General features: G+C 38.6%; 3 protein-coding genes across 3 annotated transcripts; 2 read left to right on the forward strand and 1 right to left on the reverse strand.

Moving 5' to 3' along the window:
• The first annotated feature begins 1,697 nt into the window (after positions 1 to 1,697).
• On the forward strand, positions 1,698 to 3,124 carry LOC147278963 (uncharacterized). Its single transcript, XM_086252455.1, has 2 exons — positions 1,698 to 2,778; positions 3,087 to 3,124. Exons 1-2 carry the CDS (start codon positions 1,698 to 1,700, stop codon positions 3,122 to 3,124), a joined length of 1,119 nt encoding a protein of 372 aa, XP_086108581.1.
• A 4,636-nt stretch (positions 3,125 to 7,760) lies between these two features.
• LOC147278964 (putative xyloglucan glycosyltransferase 5) lies at positions 7,761 to 11,894 on the forward strand. The gene is made up of 5 exons (XM_086250875.1): positions 7,761 to 8,880; positions 9,503 to 9,811; positions 9,898 to 10,188; positions 10,525 to 10,638; positions 10,726 to 11,894. The coding sequence occupies exons 1-5, from the start codon at positions 8,161 to 8,163 to the stop codon at positions 11,368 to 11,370; spliced, it is 2,079 nt and encodes a 692-aa protein (XP_086107001.1). The 5' UTR covers positions 7,761 to 8,160; the 3' UTR covers positions 11,371 to 11,894.
• A 1,207-nt stretch (positions 11,895 to 13,101) lies between these two features.
• CNGC14 (cyclic nucleotide-gated channel 14) lies at positions 13,102 to 17,117 on the reverse strand. The gene is made up of 7 exons (XM_086249577.1): positions 17,000 to 17,117; positions 16,339 to 16,906; positions 15,723 to 15,929; positions 15,271 to 15,572; positions 14,996 to 15,107; positions 14,568 to 14,804; positions 13,102 to 14,128 (listed from the first exon to the last, which is right to left on the reverse strand). The coding sequence occupies exons 1-7, from the start codon at positions 17,026 to 17,028 to the stop codon at positions 13,382 to 13,384; spliced, it is 2,202 nt and encodes a 733-aa protein (XP_086105703.1). The 5' UTR covers positions 17,029 to 17,117; the 3' UTR covers positions 13,102 to 13,381.
• Between the last annotated feature and the right edge of the window lie 873 nt (positions 17,118 to 17,990).

Consider the following 17,990-nt stretch of genomic DNA (forward strand, 5'->3'; position numbering starts at 1 on the left):
ATTTAAGACTCAAGGCTTTTCCAACAACTGCATCAAAAGTTGGAAACATTGCAATGAAAATCCCATGTTTAACAAGATTCGAATTTAGTGGCCAAAGTATCTTCTTGGCATGTGCCTTTGGTGGTGATTGCATGAGTATCCAAAAAGAGGAAGAAACACAAATTAAATTTGGTGGGCTGCTTCACGGGGGCAGGATCTAACATTTTCCTAAAGAAAATCGCGGGTAGACCTAAGATTCGCAACTGCATGATATGATCCTATTCATAAAATGATAAAAAAAAATATGCTTCATGAGAAGTCTTTATCTTATTATAGAGTTTGATATGTCTCATTATCATTAAATAATTTGATATATTATATTATTAGACTGCGACTTAACAATGTAAATATGTAATATTGATTTTTTAACAATTTGATAATAAAACATGTGAGATCAACAACACAACATTACCTATATCTCATTATAATTAAGGTTTGTATGATAGGATTCGAACCTCAAATTTATCGCTTCTCTACTTATCTTAATGTCACTTTAGTTAGAACTCATGGGATAACTTACTCCACTATTTAACAATTGCCTTTCTGTTTTTGATCTTCTTTTCATTTGATACATGCTAAAGATATGCATGAATCATGAGATTGAAAATGCGAAAGAAATTAAAGTTTAATTGCAAATAGGGTTTTTAATCAATCCATAGAAATGGAAAAGGAAATGTGGAGAGAGAGAGAAATTGGGGGAGAGGGGTTTATGTGTTGCATGACAGAATTGGCCTTACTTCTCTTCATCCAGCTCATACTTATATATAGAGTATGACATGTCTGATTGTCACCTTGTTTTTTTTTTTAGATTTAGCGGGAAAGGGAATCGAACTTAGGTGCAGAGGGGCAAACTCTATGGCCCTTTCAACTGGGCTGCCCACCAACTGCAATAGAACGATGTTTAAATATTTGATATTAATTTTTTAACGTTTGATACCAAAATATGTGAGAGCGACAACACAACATTACTTATATTTCATTATAATATATTTAATTTGATACAATAGCTAAAGGTCTGTATGAATCATATAATTAAAATTTTGAAAAAATAAATATTTAATTGCATATATATAGGGTTTTTAATGAATTCATAAAAATGAAAAGGGAAATGTGGATAGAGAGAGACTGAGAGAGAAGGACTTATGAGTTGTATTGACAATTGGCCTTCCTTCTCTCCAGCTCATACTCATTCATAGTAGCCTGAACTTCATCAGGCCTTCTTGGTGATCTCTGTGACTCTTGATTTTATATCACATGCAGGGACACAGATCTGTAAATAATTGAAAAGATCAAAAGTCTTTTATATACATGAAAAAAAAAAAAAACAAAATTATCAGTTATGACCACCAGTGCAAGGAGAGAGAGACAGAGATCTTCCAGACATTTATCAAATTTAGGAAAATTATTTTAGTTTTGTTGAAGGAAATCGAGCTTAGAATGGAATGTTGATTCTGTCAATATTGTAAATAATTACTTTCCTTGTTTGTAAATAATTTAGCTTGATCATAGGAACCATATTAGGTTGTTTCTGTACCTATAAGTTTGTGGCTCTGCCTCTTGAATAAAATAACAAATCAATTACATACCATTTTCTTACATGGTATCAGAGCATTGATCTGGGCAATATACAAAACATCATAAAACCCTAGCCGACCTCCATGGAAGAAAGCAAAACATCGGGCACGGCTTCGGCAACCAAGTGGGATAATCCCAATCATCAACTATACCTTCATCATTCAGACCAACCCGGTGCTATTCTTGTGCCGCAGCCCTTGGTTGAAGATAATTACAGCACATGGAAACAATCCATGACCATGGCCTTAACGGTCAAGAACAAAATCGGACTCATAGATGGTTCGATCAAGGAGCCGAATGGGAAGGATCCAAATGAATGGCAACAGTGGAATCGTTGCAATAATTTGGTTCAAACTTGGCTGCTAGGGTCGATGTCAAAGGACATCGCCAGCAGCGTGATTAATTGCAAGAATGCTAGGCAGATGTGGCTGGAATTGCAGGAAAGATTCTCACATGTGAACGTGGTTCAACTGTTCAATATCGAGAATGAGATTCATGATTGTGTGCAGGGAAGTATGTCCGTGGGATCTTACTTTACGAAATTGAAGGGACTATGGGATGAGCGTGATGCTCTGTGCACCTTTCCGATCTGCACTTGTGGATCGGTCAAGGAAGTGGCTGCATACTTGGACACGCAAAAGACCATGAAGTTCCTCATGGGTCTCAATGACTCATATGCAAGTGTTCGTAGCAACACATTGCTGCAAGATCCTTTACCCGCAGTGAACAAGGCGTACTCTCTAGTCCTGCGGCATGAGAAGCAATCGGAAGTGACAGCGGGCAAAGCTCAGGCACAACCGGATGCAGCCGTGTTTGCCGTGAAGAATTATAGCCGTGAATCCGAAGGAGGAAAGGGAGAGTTGAAGTGTACCAAGTGCAACAAAACAAACCACACTGCCAAGAATTGCCGTGCACACCTAAAATGCGCATTTTGCGGATGGAAGGGTCACACAGCCGAGTATTGCCGCAAGAAGAAGGCAGCGGCTGAGGGCGAGTTTGGTGCAGTGATCTCCAAAGGGAACCAAGCAGCAACGTGTATGACAGAGATGAAAGAGATGAAATTCCCATTTACCGCTGAAGAGTGCAAACAAATATTGAGTGAGCTGCAAAATAGGACCTCCTCTGCTAATCACGTTGGTAATTCCACAACCCATGAGCTTTCAGGTAAAGCCTTTTCACTTAACTCTAATGGCAAACAGAGTACTTGGATTTTAGACAGTGGCTGCACGGATCATATGATTTATGATTTCAACCTGCTTTCTAACTCGAGACCGGTCACTAATCACACAGTAGAATTGTCGAATGGGTCTGTGGCACCAGTGACCCACATTGGCACAGTTGCCTTGTTCCCCAATTTGATTCTTGAGAACGTTTTGTGTGTCCCATATCTCAAATTGAATTTGATTTCAATTAGCAAGTTAGCCAATTCATCTTGTATAACCATTTTTCTGAACCAATTTTGTATCATACAGGACCTACGTTCGGGGATGATGATTGGGACGGGAATTGAACGGGAGGGCCTCTACTATCTCGATCGAGCCAAGAGAGGAACATGCAATCAGGCGCAAAAATCCAATCCAACTCTTTGGCACCAACGTCTTGGACATCCATCTACTAGAGTTCTTTCGTTATTCTCTTTTCCAAATTTGAAACATACCTCTTGTGATATCAACATGTGTGCAATTTGTCCTTTGGCTAAACAGACAAAACTTCCTTTTCCTTCCAGTTCAATTACATCTCATTCTAGTTTTGATTTAATCCATATTGACATATGGGGTGGTTATAAAGTTGCTTCGATTTCAGGTGCCAAATATTTTCTTACCATTGTTGATGATTACACTAGATGCACATGGATTTATCTTATGAAACACAAGTCTGATGCTAGGAATCTTCTAGTTAATTTCATCAATATGGTTGCCACTCAATTTGATTCCAAAATTAAGATCATCCGTAGTGACAATGGTCCTGAATTCAACATTGGAAACTTCTATGCTGATAAAGGTATCATACATCAAACTAGTTGTATTAATACACCACAACAAAATGGGGTTGTTGAGAGAAAACATAGACACTTGTTAAATATGGCTCGTGCCTTGCTTATTCAGGCTGGGCTTCCGAATCGTTTTTGGGGGGATGCTATTCTCACTTCCGCATATCTCATAAATCGAACACCTACTCCTCTTCTTAAGGGCAAAACCCCGTATGAAAAGTTGTTTCACAAACCTCCCAGTTACTCACATTTGCGTGTTTTTGGTTGCTTGTGTTTCACTTCTACTCATGCACAGACTCGTTCGAAATTTGATCCACGAGCATCTCGGTGTATTTTTCTGGGATATCCTTATGGCCAAAAAGGATATCGCGTCTTTGATCTCAGTCAACAAAAGGTGCTTGTTTCTCGTGATGTGAGTTTCTTTGAAAATGTGTTTCCTTTCTCACTTCCTCACCAATCCGCTGCGTCACCACATCATCAAACTTTACCCACAATTTCTTCTCCTAGCCTTGACCCGTTACTACACTTTGACATGGACAATACAGCCCATCTGCATTCCCCTCCTGATGGGCCCACTTCACTCACTGGCCCACATGACCACACTTTACTACCCACACCCAATACAGATCTCACCGATCTGCCTTCTTCATCATGTGTCGTCGCCCCTTCTCCACCGACACCTGCATCTACATCATCTTCATCGCCTCCACCATCTCCGTCGCCTATCTCTCCATCGCCCACACCATCTCCGTCGTCCACCTCTCCCAACCCAGCTCCGCGCCGCGGCGGTCGCTCCACCAGGCCGCCTGCCCATTTGCAAGATTTTCATCTCGAGACTCGCCTCCCTTCACGGCTCGTCCCACCATCATCCACGCACTCGGTCACTTGTTCAGGTACGGCTCACCCAATCTCTCAGTCCTTGTCTTATGCTCAAATTTCTCACCATCACAAAACATATCTTGCTCAACTTACACTTCTTAAAGAACCCACAAGTTTCTCTCAGGCCGTTCAAATTCCACAATGGCGTGCCGCCATGAAGTCTGAGATTGATGCCCTCCAAGCTAATGGGACTTGGAGCTTGGTGCCGTTGCCACCTCATAAACGACCGATCGGCTGTAAGTGGGTCTACAAGGTGAAATTGAAGGCCGATGGCACGGTCGAGCGCTATAAAGCCCGCTTAGTGGCCAAGGGCTACAGCCAGGTCGAAGGCGTTGATTACCGGGAAACCTTTGCCCCGGTTGCCAAACTGGTGACCGTTCGTGTCCTTCTTAGTGTGGCATCTCTGCGTGGTTGGCATCTCCACCAATTGGATGTGAACAATGCGTTTTTACATGGCGATCTTCATGAGGAGGTGTTCATGTCCTTGCCTCCTGGTTTCGGACGAAAGGGGGAGAATCGGGTCTGTCAATTGCACAAGTCGCTGTACGGTTTAAAACAGGCATCTAGGCAGTGGTTTATCAAGTTGTCTACTGCTCTCAAAGTCGCTGGATTCCAACAGTCACGATCCGACTATTCTCTGTTCGTCCGACGTCGTCAAGGTAACTTCCTAGCGCTGCTTGTATATGTTGATGATGTCATACTGGCAGGGAACAATTTGAAGGATATAGAGAACACGAAAATGTTCTTGGCCAACCAATTCAAGCTTAAGGATTTGGGGCAGTTGAAGTATTTTCTCGGCATCGAAGTTGCCAGATCACGGCATGGAATCAGTTTGTCACAACGCAAGTATGCCTTGGAGATTTTGGATGATGCTGGATTTTTAGGTGTCAAACCTTCTCGGTTCCCTGTGGAACAGAATTTATCACTCACACAGTTCAATGGAAAATTATTAGATGATGCTTCGGCATACAGAAGAATGGTGGGGCGGCTGATATATTTGACCATAACTAGGCCGGACCTGACTTATGCCGTGCATGTACTGAGCCAGTTCATGGATAAGCCACGGCAACCGCATTTGGACGCAGCCCATAAAGTGCTTAAGTACATTAAGCATACACCAGGTCAAGGTATCCTACTTCCATCTACAGGGTCACTCCAATTGCGGGCATTCTGTGATGCCGATTGGGCACGTTGTAAAGACACAAGGAGATCAATCACGGGGTACTGCATTTTACTTGGGCAAGCACCGGTCTCTTGGAAGACTAAGAAACAAACAACGGTTTCGCGTTCAAGTGCGGAGGCCGAGTATCGTTCCATGGCTACCACTTGCTGCGAAGTGACATGGTTGAAGAGCATTTTGAAGGATTTGGGAGTTGATCACACGCAGCCAGTAGCCCTGTTTTGTGACAATCAGGCGGCTTTACACATAGCATCAAATCCGGTGTTTCATGAGAGAACCAAACACATAGAGATAGATTGTCATCTGGTTCGAGAGAAAATTCAAGAAGGGATGATTAAGACAGGTCACATTAGAACTGCAAATCAGCCGGCCGATTTGTTCACTAAGCCATTAAGCTCGACACAGTTTGAAGTGCTACTTAGCAAGTTGGGTGTCATAAACATACACTCCAACTTGAGGGGGAGTGTTGAAGGAAATCGAGCTTAGAATGGAATGTTGATTCTGTCAATATTGTAAATAATTACTTTCCTTGTTTGTAAATAATTTAGCTTGATCATAGGAACCATATTAGGTTGTTTCTGTACTTATAAGTTTGTGGCTCTGCCTCTTGAATAAAATAACAAATCAATTACATACCATTTTCTTACAAGTTTGTAGAATTTTCTCTGTGACCAATCTAATCTAAATGTTATTAGAGTTGGTGCAAGTCTGCATAGAATAGAGCTAATTCATCCATACATGAGTCCTCAACTGTTAAGATTAAATACTGGCCACCACTACAATGTAACTTCTTTTTTTTTTTTGTCTGTGAATTTTCCTTAATAAATGAAATCTCTCTTTCATTTTTTCTCCTTCTCTTATATGTATAAATTAATTTCATTCCAAACTTGCCATAATTTTATTTCTTATAGAATAATTTCATATTATTTAAGAAATAAAAAAGAGATTAAATTTATTAGAAAAATTCACACAAAAAAAATTGTTACATGTATGGTGACTACTATAATCTTAACCTTTGAGACATCTGGAAATTAGTAACCTTTTTCTTTACAGAGGTAGAAATGTAGAATGGCATATTTTCTTTTTTCAATTACTCCTTTGAACCATTGATGGGTTAAAAAGAATTCCTTAAATAAATACGACTAATTAGTTTTTCTTTTTTGATTAGGGAGTGAGGGACTAATTAGTTATTGTGTAGCTTTCATTCCAAATACGGTGTAAAATTGGAAACTTTTTAAAATATTTTTTCTATAAATAGTAGCCATCAGGCCCACCACAACATGTAATGCGTGGATTTTTCTTATCAAATGAAATATTTTCTGAATATTTCACCGAAAAAAGATATTTTCTAAGTGAGTTTACAACTTTGCACCCGAAATAAAATTCTCTTCTGAATCACATGGGAGGGTAGTATTGGCTTTTCGCAGTGGGCCCTAAGCCCCTGTCTCTTTGTATTAATGCAGTATTCAATGGCCAAACAAAAATTGTTCATATTTAAATTGAAGAAAAAAAGAAAATTGCTCATAAAGAATAAAAGAACAAAAGAATATTCTTATATATATAAACTTAGCTTTCCATTTTGTAAGTAAAGAATACAATCATTATTACTAAAAATACTCTCTTTATTATTCTTCTGAATCTCTGACATGAAAGTGAGAGTTTTAGCTGGTTTTAACTAATGACACCGAGGTTTTTCCGCCATTGATGTACAGAGTTCGAGTATACTTAGAAGTTAGAATACACTCCGTTTTGACAGTTGGTCTGGTAGATTTTTTCTGTGTAACTGTTCCCTTCACTCAAATTTTCTATCTTTCTTTTTTGGGTTGTAAAAAACATTACAACTTTCCTAAGAATGATTAGTGAACAATGACCATGTTTAGCTTTTGATTTTCAATTACAATGACAACTGAGTTGTCAACACCTGTATTCAGTGAACAGTGGACTGATTACTTATAGTCAGTCAGTCTCTAATGATTTGTTAGTGAGCTTGTATTTGCTTTTTTTTTTTTTTTTTTCAGAATCTATTAGCTTTTAAGCAGATTTTATGAACCGAAATATTTCACCAAATGGTAATATTTGTGGGCTTGATTGTTGGCTTACTCACTTGACAAACACCCCACATGGTGTTTTGGTATTACATTACAGCTGCGCTGCTGATATAGGCAGATACCTTCCCTCATAATGTGGCTTCCCCTTGTGTGTGTCTTCTAGAGTGCCTTCGAGAGAGTACAAAGAACCTCCCACACTTCTTTTTTAGGCTTTTCCTTGCTGCATTTTATGTAGAAAATGCAGAGCCTTGAAATGGGTTCTTCACTTCTTTGAACTTTCTTTGGTAAAGTTTGGTTTTTTGGGGTTGGTCCTGAAATGGGTTTTGCTCATTTATCTGTTTTCAGATCTGGGTTTTAGAATTTTTCTTGGTATTTGGAAAATTTGGGGCTTTTGGTTCTTAAATTCTTCATCATAGTTTTATTTAGTGTGCTATATTGTGTTTGAGAAAATGGCTCCAAGATTGGATTTTTCTAATTTGTGGGCAAAGGACACCAAGAAGGGAACACCAGTGGTTGTGACAATGGAGAACCCCAATTTCTCTGTTGTGGAGATTGCTGGTCCAGACTCTGCATTCAGGCCTGTTGAAAAAAGTAGGGGTAAGAATGCCAAGCAAATCACATGGGTCTTGCTTCTTAAGGTTCATCGTGCTTTCAGCTGCATTGCTTCGCTTGCTACACTCTTCTGGGCATTGCTTGGTACCATTAAGAAGAGGTTAATCTATAGGGAAGGTGTAACTATGGAGAATGGGAAGTTGGGAAGGGGGAAGCTACTGTTTACAGTCATAAGAGTTTTCTTAGTGACTTCCTTGGCCATTCTGGCTTTTGAGGTGGTTGCTTATTTCAAAGGTTGGCATTATTTTAGCAATCCGAGTTTGCACATCCCTCGGACTTCTGATTTACAAGGCTTGCTCCACACGGTTTATGTTGCTTGGTTAACTTTTCGAGCTGATTACATTGCACCCCCAATTCAAGCGCTCTCTAAATTTAGTGTTGCTCTTTTCCTTATCCAATCCGCGGACCGTATGATTCTTTGCTTAGGTTGTTTGTGGATAAAGTACAAGAACATTAAGCCCAGGATTGATGATTCTTTGAAGTCAGATGATGTTGAGAAATCAGGATATGAGTACCCCATGGTTCTTATTCAAATTCCTATGTGTAATGAGAGAGAGGTATGAATTGAACTTCATCACTTCCTTTGCTTTTTTCTTCTTCTTCTTCTTCTTATTATTTTTTTTTTCTGTTAGTTTCTTATGTCGCTTATAGATTCACTAGGATTTAGTACTACTTTGGAGTAGGTAGTTATATTTAGTAAACTAGTTCTATCACCAAATTTGCAAAGCTTGGACAATGAGAATGAGAAGACTGTATATTTAATAAAAAGGAAAAAAGTAAAAAATGCCTCAGTTATTGTCTTAGGTTTAACTGCATCATGCAAAATTTGGTGAACAGTTGAAGAATTATTAGCAATGTTCGATATTTGTGTGCAAAAATGAAGAATCACCATTAATATAAAATTTATTTAGGAATACATGCTTTTACTGAAAGTATGAGTTATGGTTCTGTTTCTGCCAAGCATATTGGACTTACAATTGTGAACTTTTAGCAAGATGTAAAGAATTGTGTCACACTGATCAGATCTATTATTTAATCTCGACAACAGACTAAAGATTCCCACTTTGGATATTACATGATGGGGATAATAGAAAACTTAAGCTTAATAAATTAATGGGCAGCCACATAAAATCCTGTTGATTCTGAAGTTCATGAAGTTTTTTCCCTGGCCTTTGGCAGGTATATGAGCAGTCTATCTCTGCAGTGTGCCAGATTGACTGGCCAAAGGACCATTTACTGGTTCAAGTTCTTGATGATTCTGATGATGAGAGCATCCGGTGGTTAATAAAGACAGAGGTTTCTAAGTGGAGCCAAAGGGGTATCAACATAATCTATCGGCATCGTGCCATTAGAACTGGTTACAAAGCTGGAAATCTCAAGTCTGCAATGAGCTGTGATTATGTGAAGGACTATGAGTTTGTTGCAATCTTTGATGCAGATTTCCAACCTAATCCAGATTTTCTTAAGCAAACGGTGCCGCATTTCAAGGTGAAGAAAAACAACACAATACATTTTTCAGTGTATTTTTGGTTAAAGTACACTTCAGGAATTCAATCTATCTCCCCGTGTTGCAGGACAATCCCGAACTAGGTTTGGTTCAGGCTAGATGGGCCTTTGTGAACAAGGATGAGAATTTGTTGACTCGTCTCCAAAATATTAATTTGTGTTTCCACTTTGAGGTGGAACAGCAGGTCAATGGGGTGTTTCTTAATTTCTTTGGTTTCAATGGAACTGCTGGTGTTTGGAGAAAAAAAGCCCTTGAGGAGTCTGGAGGATGGCTAGAAAGGACTACTGTAGAGGATATGGACATAGCTGTCCGGGCCCATCTCAATGGTTGGAAATTCATCTTCCTTAACGATGTTAAGGTAATCTTAGAGTGTAGTTTTTCCATATCCATTTATATAGACCTATCATTTTAATTACCTAAAGAAGCATGTACCATCACATTCACTTGATAGAAATGGTGCCACCAAAATCCCATAGATTTACTTAGTCAAAATTCATAAATGAATTCAGGCGAAGGAAAAGCAAAACATGTCAAGGAAAATATGCAGCGACTGTCATTTGTGATACTTAATGTATTTCTTGGTCAGGATCTTATCTGTACAATAAAATTTGAGAGCAAATAGGATTTCTTTTTCTCTCCTCCAAATCTGTATAATTTTGTTTAAATCTTACAGATATGTAATGTAAACTTTCAGGTGCTATGTGAAGTGCCTGAGTCGTATGAAGCTTACAGGAAGCAACAGCATCGTTGGCATTCTGGTCCTATGCAGCTATTTAGATTGTGTCTTCCAGAAGTTATAAGTTCCAAGGTGCCTTAAATATTCACATTCCATTAATTCCCAATTGCTAATTATTATAGCATGTAGCATAATGTCTTGAATTCTTTGATACTGCAGATATCAGCACGGAAGAAAGCAAACTTGATACTATTATTCTTTCTACTGAGGAAACTTATCCTTCCTCTATATTCCTTCACCTTGTTCTGCATAATTCTTCCATTATCCATGTTTGTCCCGGAGGCAGAGCTTCCTTTGTGGGTCATCTGTTATGTACCAGTTTTCATGTCATTCCTCAACATTCTTCCAGCCCCTAAATCATTCCCTTTTATTGTTCCCTACCTCCTTTTTGAGAACACTATGTCTGTTACCAAATTCAATGCGATGGTCTCTGGATTGTTCCAGCTGGGTAGCTCTTATGAGTGGGTTGTCACCAAGAAGGCTGGCAGGTCATCAGAACCTGACTTACTGGCTGCTGCTGAAAGGGAATCAAAGATGGTAAACCAATTACAGGTCCACAGAGGGTCTTCTGAGAGTGAGCTTTCTGAGTTAAACCAAATTATGGAACAGAAAGAAGTAGCTCCTATGCCCATTAAGAAAGTTAACAAGATATATAGGAAAGAGCTTGCTCTAGCATTTCTCCTGCTCACGGCTTCTGTCAGGAGTCTGTTATCTGCTCAAGGAGTACACTTCTACTTCCTGCTCTTCCAAGGTGTGACCTTCCTCCTTGTTGGTCTTGATCTCATTGGTGAGCAAATGAGCTAATAATTCATGCAAGAAGAAAGGAGAAAAAGCAAACACCTATGTGCACATTGAGGAAGTTCAATTCAACCCCTTTTGCCTTGGGAATGTGCAGCACAGGGTTGCCTCTGGTTCAATAACATGATTTATTTATAGTCCATACAGTGTGAAGTACTCGATAGGAATTTCTTTGTTTATCGATCACTCCCTCTATTACATTTCCAATTGTTCTTTCCTCATTCTTTTCCACATAGGGCATTGATCAATTTTAGTGTTCCACAGGTATTGAATTGTTGTTCACCGAAGGTAGGAGCAGAATATGCTATCTTCTCTCTTTCCACATATTTCTTATGGTTGTCATTGGTTAATATTGCTTGGGCGGATTTGGCATTTCATATTCAAGAGCCATATTGTATTGTAGAATCCAAAAAGGTTGAGTGGAGTCCAAGGATGAGTTTGCCTGATGCTTTAGGTTTACAGATTCCTTGGTAGTCAGTGAGACATGTAAAACATCCTTATATAATTTACCTGAAAAGAAAATTCCTTTATGTATTTTCTGTTCTCTCTCTCTCTCTCTCACATTTGTGTGTCCATGCACACGTGTGTTGAGATAAATTTGAAGTGTCGGCAGGCAAAATGGGTGAAACAAGGTTAGCATTATTAATTTATTATGGTATTTTGGGGCAACTGAGTTTTCTGGTTCATAAAATTTTCTGGCTTCCAGATTCCACTTTAGGGCCACATAGTTGTGGACCCAGAGATCTTTTGTGGGCCTGTATCTGATACTAGCTGTTGTATCTTTTTGTAGTTGGTGCCCTTGGATTAGTCAGACAGATTCATTTCCTTGGCCGGCCATAGCCCATTGAGCCCAGTACATTAAAATTTTGTAATGGACTACCACTACCTGCCAGACAGAGTCTTTGATTTGACAAGTCACTTCTTAAGATCCTTTAGCATCTAATCTAAGCATTCATTTGGATACGCCTGACTTGCTAAGTTGGTTGCAACTTGCAACTCACAAGAGGGTCATGGGTGATATTAGGATTGAACAAAACCAGTTACACTTTGCGATCCATAATTTTAATTTTTTATTAGCAAAATAATATTACATTTTAATTTAATATGTATGAATTTTATAACAAAAGTTTAAATTCTATAACAGCTTCATTTGGATAGTCCTGTCAGGGTTTGACCGCACTTATCACATGCTTGCAAATGTCCAATTTTTTTTTTTTTTTACCACTTGCAAATGTCCAACTTAGGTTTCCTTTTCTTGTGGATCAGAAAAAGTTGGTCATTTGAATCCCATTATTATATACCAAATCAGGTGCAAGTTGCATTTTATATGCAAGACAGCAAACATCAGTACATCACTGATCACACTAGACCCTGGAACCCACTGGCTTAGTTCAGTAGGCTTGGTTATACCAAAGAGATTGTGTTCCAACATATTTACTTTTTCTCCCTATCTAACATATTTCAATGCATGTTATATTGATTAGTGTTTATAATCACTTACAAATTATTTTCACCATAATGAAATTCCAGGGCCTTTTGGGTCTTGGATCAGAAGGGTACTAAATCCTTGATGCCCTGAACAACAAGTGCAACAAAAACTTTGGAACTATAGAATGAAAAACAAAACTGTAGGGAAGAAAAAAAATCATATGAATGAAAATGTGTATTAACTGATACAATAAAATAAGTATACAAATAATTTTATTTGTAGAGTACAGCTGGCTATATGTAGAGGAATTAGAATTTACAATGGAGTCATAGTGTACAATATGTTTCTTCAATAAACCAGATCCTAGAACACAGCATAGATATTTAGGGTGAGCCAACAACTAAGAGTTTGCAGTTTTAATCCCACAAACTGAGGTCTTGGGGTGGAAACTGTGGTTAAACTATACATGCAACAAGTACAGGCTAAATAATAAGCATGTTATTGTAATTTCCAATAGGCCTTTTGGAGGTGTTTTTAAACCTGTGCATAGTATTGACTCTTGGCAGTTTATTCAGCAATGTTAATGAACTAATCATCTTCTGGCTCCATTGAGAAATCTGGCTCTTCAGGCTTCTGCAATTTAGGCATTTGGACATCCTTGATTCTCTGAGCTCCTCGCCGAGTGTTTGCAGCAAACCTTGAAGCCAGTATTGTGACACCCAGATTCTGTCTTGCTTGGGAAGAATTTGAAGATGCATTAGCACTACTGCAGTACTCTTCCTTTTCTTGTTCTGTCCCATCAGCCTCTTCTTGCTTGTCAAAATTGTATGAGAATGACTCCACCATGCTAAGGCACTTTGCCAACTTCCTCTTCTTGCATCGACGCCAAGCAGCCTGAATGAAACAAGCAGCCCAAGTTCTCCAATGATAAGAGTAGAAACGGAAGGTGTGTTGTAACTTCTTACTATGAAGGCGTCTAAATTGATTGGCAACGAATTTGAGGTCTTCTGCTCGAAGTGCAAAGGCTTCCACTTCATCAAGGCTTCTAACTGTTCTTGTAGAAGAAGGCAAATTGAGGGTGGATTTGGGAAGCAATGCCCAAGCAAGCAACTCTTCCCCACAAAAATCACCAGGTCTCAAAGTAATTGAATTGAAGAAACCTGTCCGGCCTCCATTTGTTGTTGAGCTCTCTAGCTTCCCTCGGATAACAAAAAGCATCTCTGTAACGGGGTCGCCTTCACGAACTATGTAGGTTCCCTGAGTGCTTAAGGAGGACACCAAACGCTCACATATGGCATCAAGTAGTTGACCATCCATCTGTGAGAAAAATGGAACCTGCAAATGACATAATTGAAGTGAGAAGCATTACTCATTGTTATTGATTTGTTAGGATTTATCAGTGTCAGCATTTGGAATAAGAAGATGTCCTCTTTTCTGAATGCATTGGGGTTAATAATATTTTCTTGTTTGACATTCTCAAAAATTTTATACATATCAAATAATTCCAACCAATGCTTTCACAGGGAAAGGAAACCCCTATTATAAAATCTGGCATGTGTATATGACACTATCATTATAAATGCAAGACTTATTATCAAACAGTCCAGCAGGATACAAGGCATATCAAGGCCAATGGCCTAAAGACAAGCAGTTACTTCTGTTGCTCATACTTCACCCCAGTTACACATTATCAGAAAAATGGAATACAGGTTAACACACCATGGACTGGGGAACATTTGTAGCACCAGATTAGATTACCAGAGAAGAAACTTACTCGTCGAACTAGGTCTAAACATAGGTGGCGTTGGATATCTCGACGAAGATCTGTAGGCAAGGCATGTAAGATTGATTCTTCATCAACTCCTCGAGTTGCAAGCCACTTGTACTGCACAAATCGCCTAACACGTTCTTGCAGATCTTGGGGGAGTTGGCGATGTCTCATCCACTCCTCTGTGTCTCGTCGCTTGAGCCTCCACTCCTCAAGTCTCACAGTGATAGATTGCAAATAGGTCTACACTAAATAGAATATGTCTAAAAGATGGGCATGGATATATTAACAATATGAAAAGAAAAAGATATATTGTTACTGAACTAGAACAAATTACAACAGTTAAGCACTGAAAATATGGTATTTTGATCATACGTATGGTCATTCAGAGGTTCAATGGAGCATAGAAGGGTAACAGACTTCCTTGAGCATACCTGCATATTTCCAATTAAGTGGGCAAACAAAACCAGACCCAAGATAGCAATGAGTATGGCAAAGGAAGTTTCCCCAATGAATGTGCTTGTTGTCAAAGTTTGACCATAGGAGCTGATATATAGTAAAAGAGATCATATCAAAATCTATATATGAACTTCACCAATATTGATTCAAATTGCGGAGACATATGATTAGGGACACAATCATAGGACCCTTTAGAATGGAAGTGACTATTGTAGTGCACGCAATGGCATAGCATAACTTGTGATCATACCTCAAGTTCTGTAAGCCCCACCAAAGACAATATAAGTACTTCTCAAGAAACTTTGAGGAGACCACACTATTGGTCACTGCATTTTCAAAAATGCCATAATTGAAGCCGATGGTGTTTTGTGGATTGCAGTTACTAAACACAAGAGTGTTGTTTATCCATGTCCGGCGATCATCGTTGTTCAAAGTACCGCAATCCAAGTAGTTGAGGATACATTTCATGGGACTGAGTTCCTTTCTGCATTCAGACTTCCAGCAGGTTGCATACCGTTCAATAGATAACAGATACCATGATGCTCCTAAGACCTATAAGAACAGCTGTCACATCATTGTCAAAACCTCTCAAGAAATCTTATAAAGAATTTTCAATAGAGCAGCATAGGCTAATGAGCTCTGAAGCATAGTTAAATTGAATGGACAAAAAACGCATAATGTTAAACAAAAGAAGCTGCATACATGACTAGCTAACATGTAGAGTATCAGATTATATGCAGCCCCAGCCCAAGCTGTCTTTGTGACTACACCAGTGGCTTTGATAATCTGAGAACTTAGTGGAAAAATAAGATATAATCTGGGAACATATTGGAGCAGAACAATCAGTACAAGGGTGTTATTGGTAGCATGGGAGCTTCTAACTGCTGGTATAATAAACCATATCACGATCTGCCAAAAAGAAAATAAGTACTGTTATTCCCAGAACTGTTACAGAAGCTGATAAAAGTTGTGAAGAAGTATAGGATGTACAAAAACATTTATTCTAGTCTGAAGTTCCATACAAAATGAGAAATTGTGAAAGGAGAGGGAGAGAGAGAGGTAAAATTAAACTACTACAACTCAATAGTGCATAAGATTCCAAATGCCCCTTTTGTCTCCTACCATTCCTTAAAAAACATAAAGAGCATCAATGTATCTGAATTTAATCATGATCAGTAGAACGAATTCACAAATCAAAATCCAAATGATCGAATAATACATTGGATTTTCTTCATAAATACCAAATCATTTGCAGATGAATCAATCTAGACCGCTATACTAATTGCATAAAAATATAATTATGATGATGATAGTGTACCTGAGGGAGAGGCAGTGTAGCTATGAGATCTATTAAGAAATCTGATCTCAAGTACCTTCTTGCAATCTTCTCTGGATCCATAACAAGTTCACCCCTCCCGAAAACTCTGGAACTTGGCGATATATAAGCTGTCCTTAACTTAATGAACATATGCAACATGTAGAACATATCGGCAAGAGTCCGAAAACATGTGACAACAATTCCCAAATTCGAATCAGTTGCCATACAAGATGAACTGCCAACATTCAGCACTGAAGGAAGGTAGAAAAAAAGCGGATCAACGAACAACGCCACCAAGCAAGAAAACAGAAAAACCCTGTTCCATTGCAAGATAATATCACTTCCAGGATCAAGAATTCGCTTCTGATGTGGTTCATGGTTCTCTGGGAAAACCTTAAACCTCCCAAATCTGGGAGTTTTGGTTCTATCACCAGTAGTACTACTGCCTTCAGGAATTAACAAAGGTGCTGCTGAGACTTTGTACACAGAAAGTGGATCTTTTAAGTGTTTCTGGGTGTCCCTCTTTTCCCAGGAAAGGTGAACATCTTGTTTCTCATTGTCATAAAACCTATGAATATGAAAACACAGTTAGCAGAATTGGAAACGAATCAAAGTGGGAATCATGGAAATGATAGTAATTGTAGAGTGCAGACATTATTACCTCACTAGCTTATCTTTCTTCAACTCCATGCTTCTACTTTTGGTAACAATTATGCATACAATTATGCATTACAGTTGCATTAATGCAAATGAACATCTGCAGACAGTGAGCACATGAGTTGGAATCAAACAGCAATTTTCTGAATTTCCCATTTTTGACACAGCTCCTCCTCGCTTCCTTTCAGAGGAAGAAGAGACAACAGCTCAATTGCCTAGTGCACCACAATTTTGAGAAATTTTCCAAAATACAAACAAATATTACAAATTAAAAAGTTGAGAGAGAGAGAGAGAGAGAGAATGTGGGAGCTTGATCCAAGGCTGGAAGTGGGGGTGAAACGATGTGGGGTTGTCTTATTTTATGCATATATATGTTGAATTAAGAAGCTAGTGAATCTGGGGGAGGACAGAGGAGGGAGAGAACGTGAAAGACATGAATGTTTATATTAAACAAGTGGAGTGTGCCCATTAAGAGAAGAGAGAACGGTGTATATTTTTATATTCACAGGTTAGCAGTTGAAGCTGGTAGCAGATGGCCAGATATCTAGCTAGTTACCATTTGCTTATATATTCACACTTTGATTTCGATCCTTCTTTCCAAATGAAAATTACTTGAAGAGGGACATTAATCATTTTTTGTGTCAACTATTGCTTAATAACTACTTGGGTCTTTTGATAATGTGTCCAGATCTAAAATCCAATTCTAACTTCACTCAAATGGCATTATGAGACTACAGGGAACTCTTAGGCCTTGTTGTTAAAGTGCAGAATTGCATTGTCATTTCTAAATTGTTTTCCAACCCGTCATTCATGAATTAATTTTGACTTTTTTTAGTCTCTCTATAAATTCAATGAGTCTAGTGTTGGTACCAAATCTTCTTTTTATAGACTCATGAATGAAATTATTAATACAAAAATCCATGATATTCAGGAAGCATGTTTATATTGAAATTGAGCTACAGACAAAAGCAGTGTAACAAGGCAATATAAATCAT

The sequence above is a fragment of the Dryas octopetala genome, chromosome 7 (assembly GCF_963921425.1).
Source record: "Dryas octopetala chromosome 7, drDryOcto1.1, whole genome shotgun sequence".
Classification (NCBI taxonomy): Eukaryota; Viridiplantae; Streptophyta; class Magnoliopsida; order Rosales; family Rosaceae; genus Dryas; species Dryas octopetala.

Excerpts from the sequence above, each read along its gene's own strand:
- LOC147278963 (XM_086252455.1), top strand. The coding sequence starts at position 1,698 with ATGGAAGAAAGCAAAACATCGGGCACGGCTTCGGCAACCAAGTGGGAT. Across the intron at positions 2,779-3,086 it reads CACAACCCATGAGCTTTCAG|GACCTACGTTCGGGGATGAT; the intron begins GTAAAGCCTTTT and ends TGTATCATACAG.
- LOC147278964 (XM_086250875.1), top strand. The coding sequence starts at position 8,161 with ATGGCTCCAAGATTGGATTTTTCTAATTTGTGGGCAAAGGACACCAAG. Across the intron at positions 8,881-9,502 it reads CTATGTGTAATGAGAGAGAG|GTATATGAGCAGTCTATCTC; the intron begins GTATGAATTGAA and ends GGCCTTTGGCAG. Across the intron at positions 9,812-9,897 it reads AAACGGTGCCGCATTTCAAG|GACAATCCCGAACTAGGTTT; the intron begins GTGAAGAAAAAC and ends CCCGTGTTGCAG.
- CNGC14 (XM_086249577.1), bottom strand. The coding sequence starts at position 17,028 with ATGGAGTTGAAGAAAGATAAGCTAGTGAG. Across the intron at positions 15,108-15,270 it reads TGGGGCTTACAGAACTTGAG|CTCCTATGGTCAAACTTTGA; the intron begins GTATGATCACAA and ends ACTATATATCAG. Across the intron at positions 14,129-14,567 it reads GTTTAGACCTAGTTCGACGA|GTTCCATTTTTCTCACAGAT; the intron begins GTAAGTTTCTTC and ends TGTCATTTGCAG.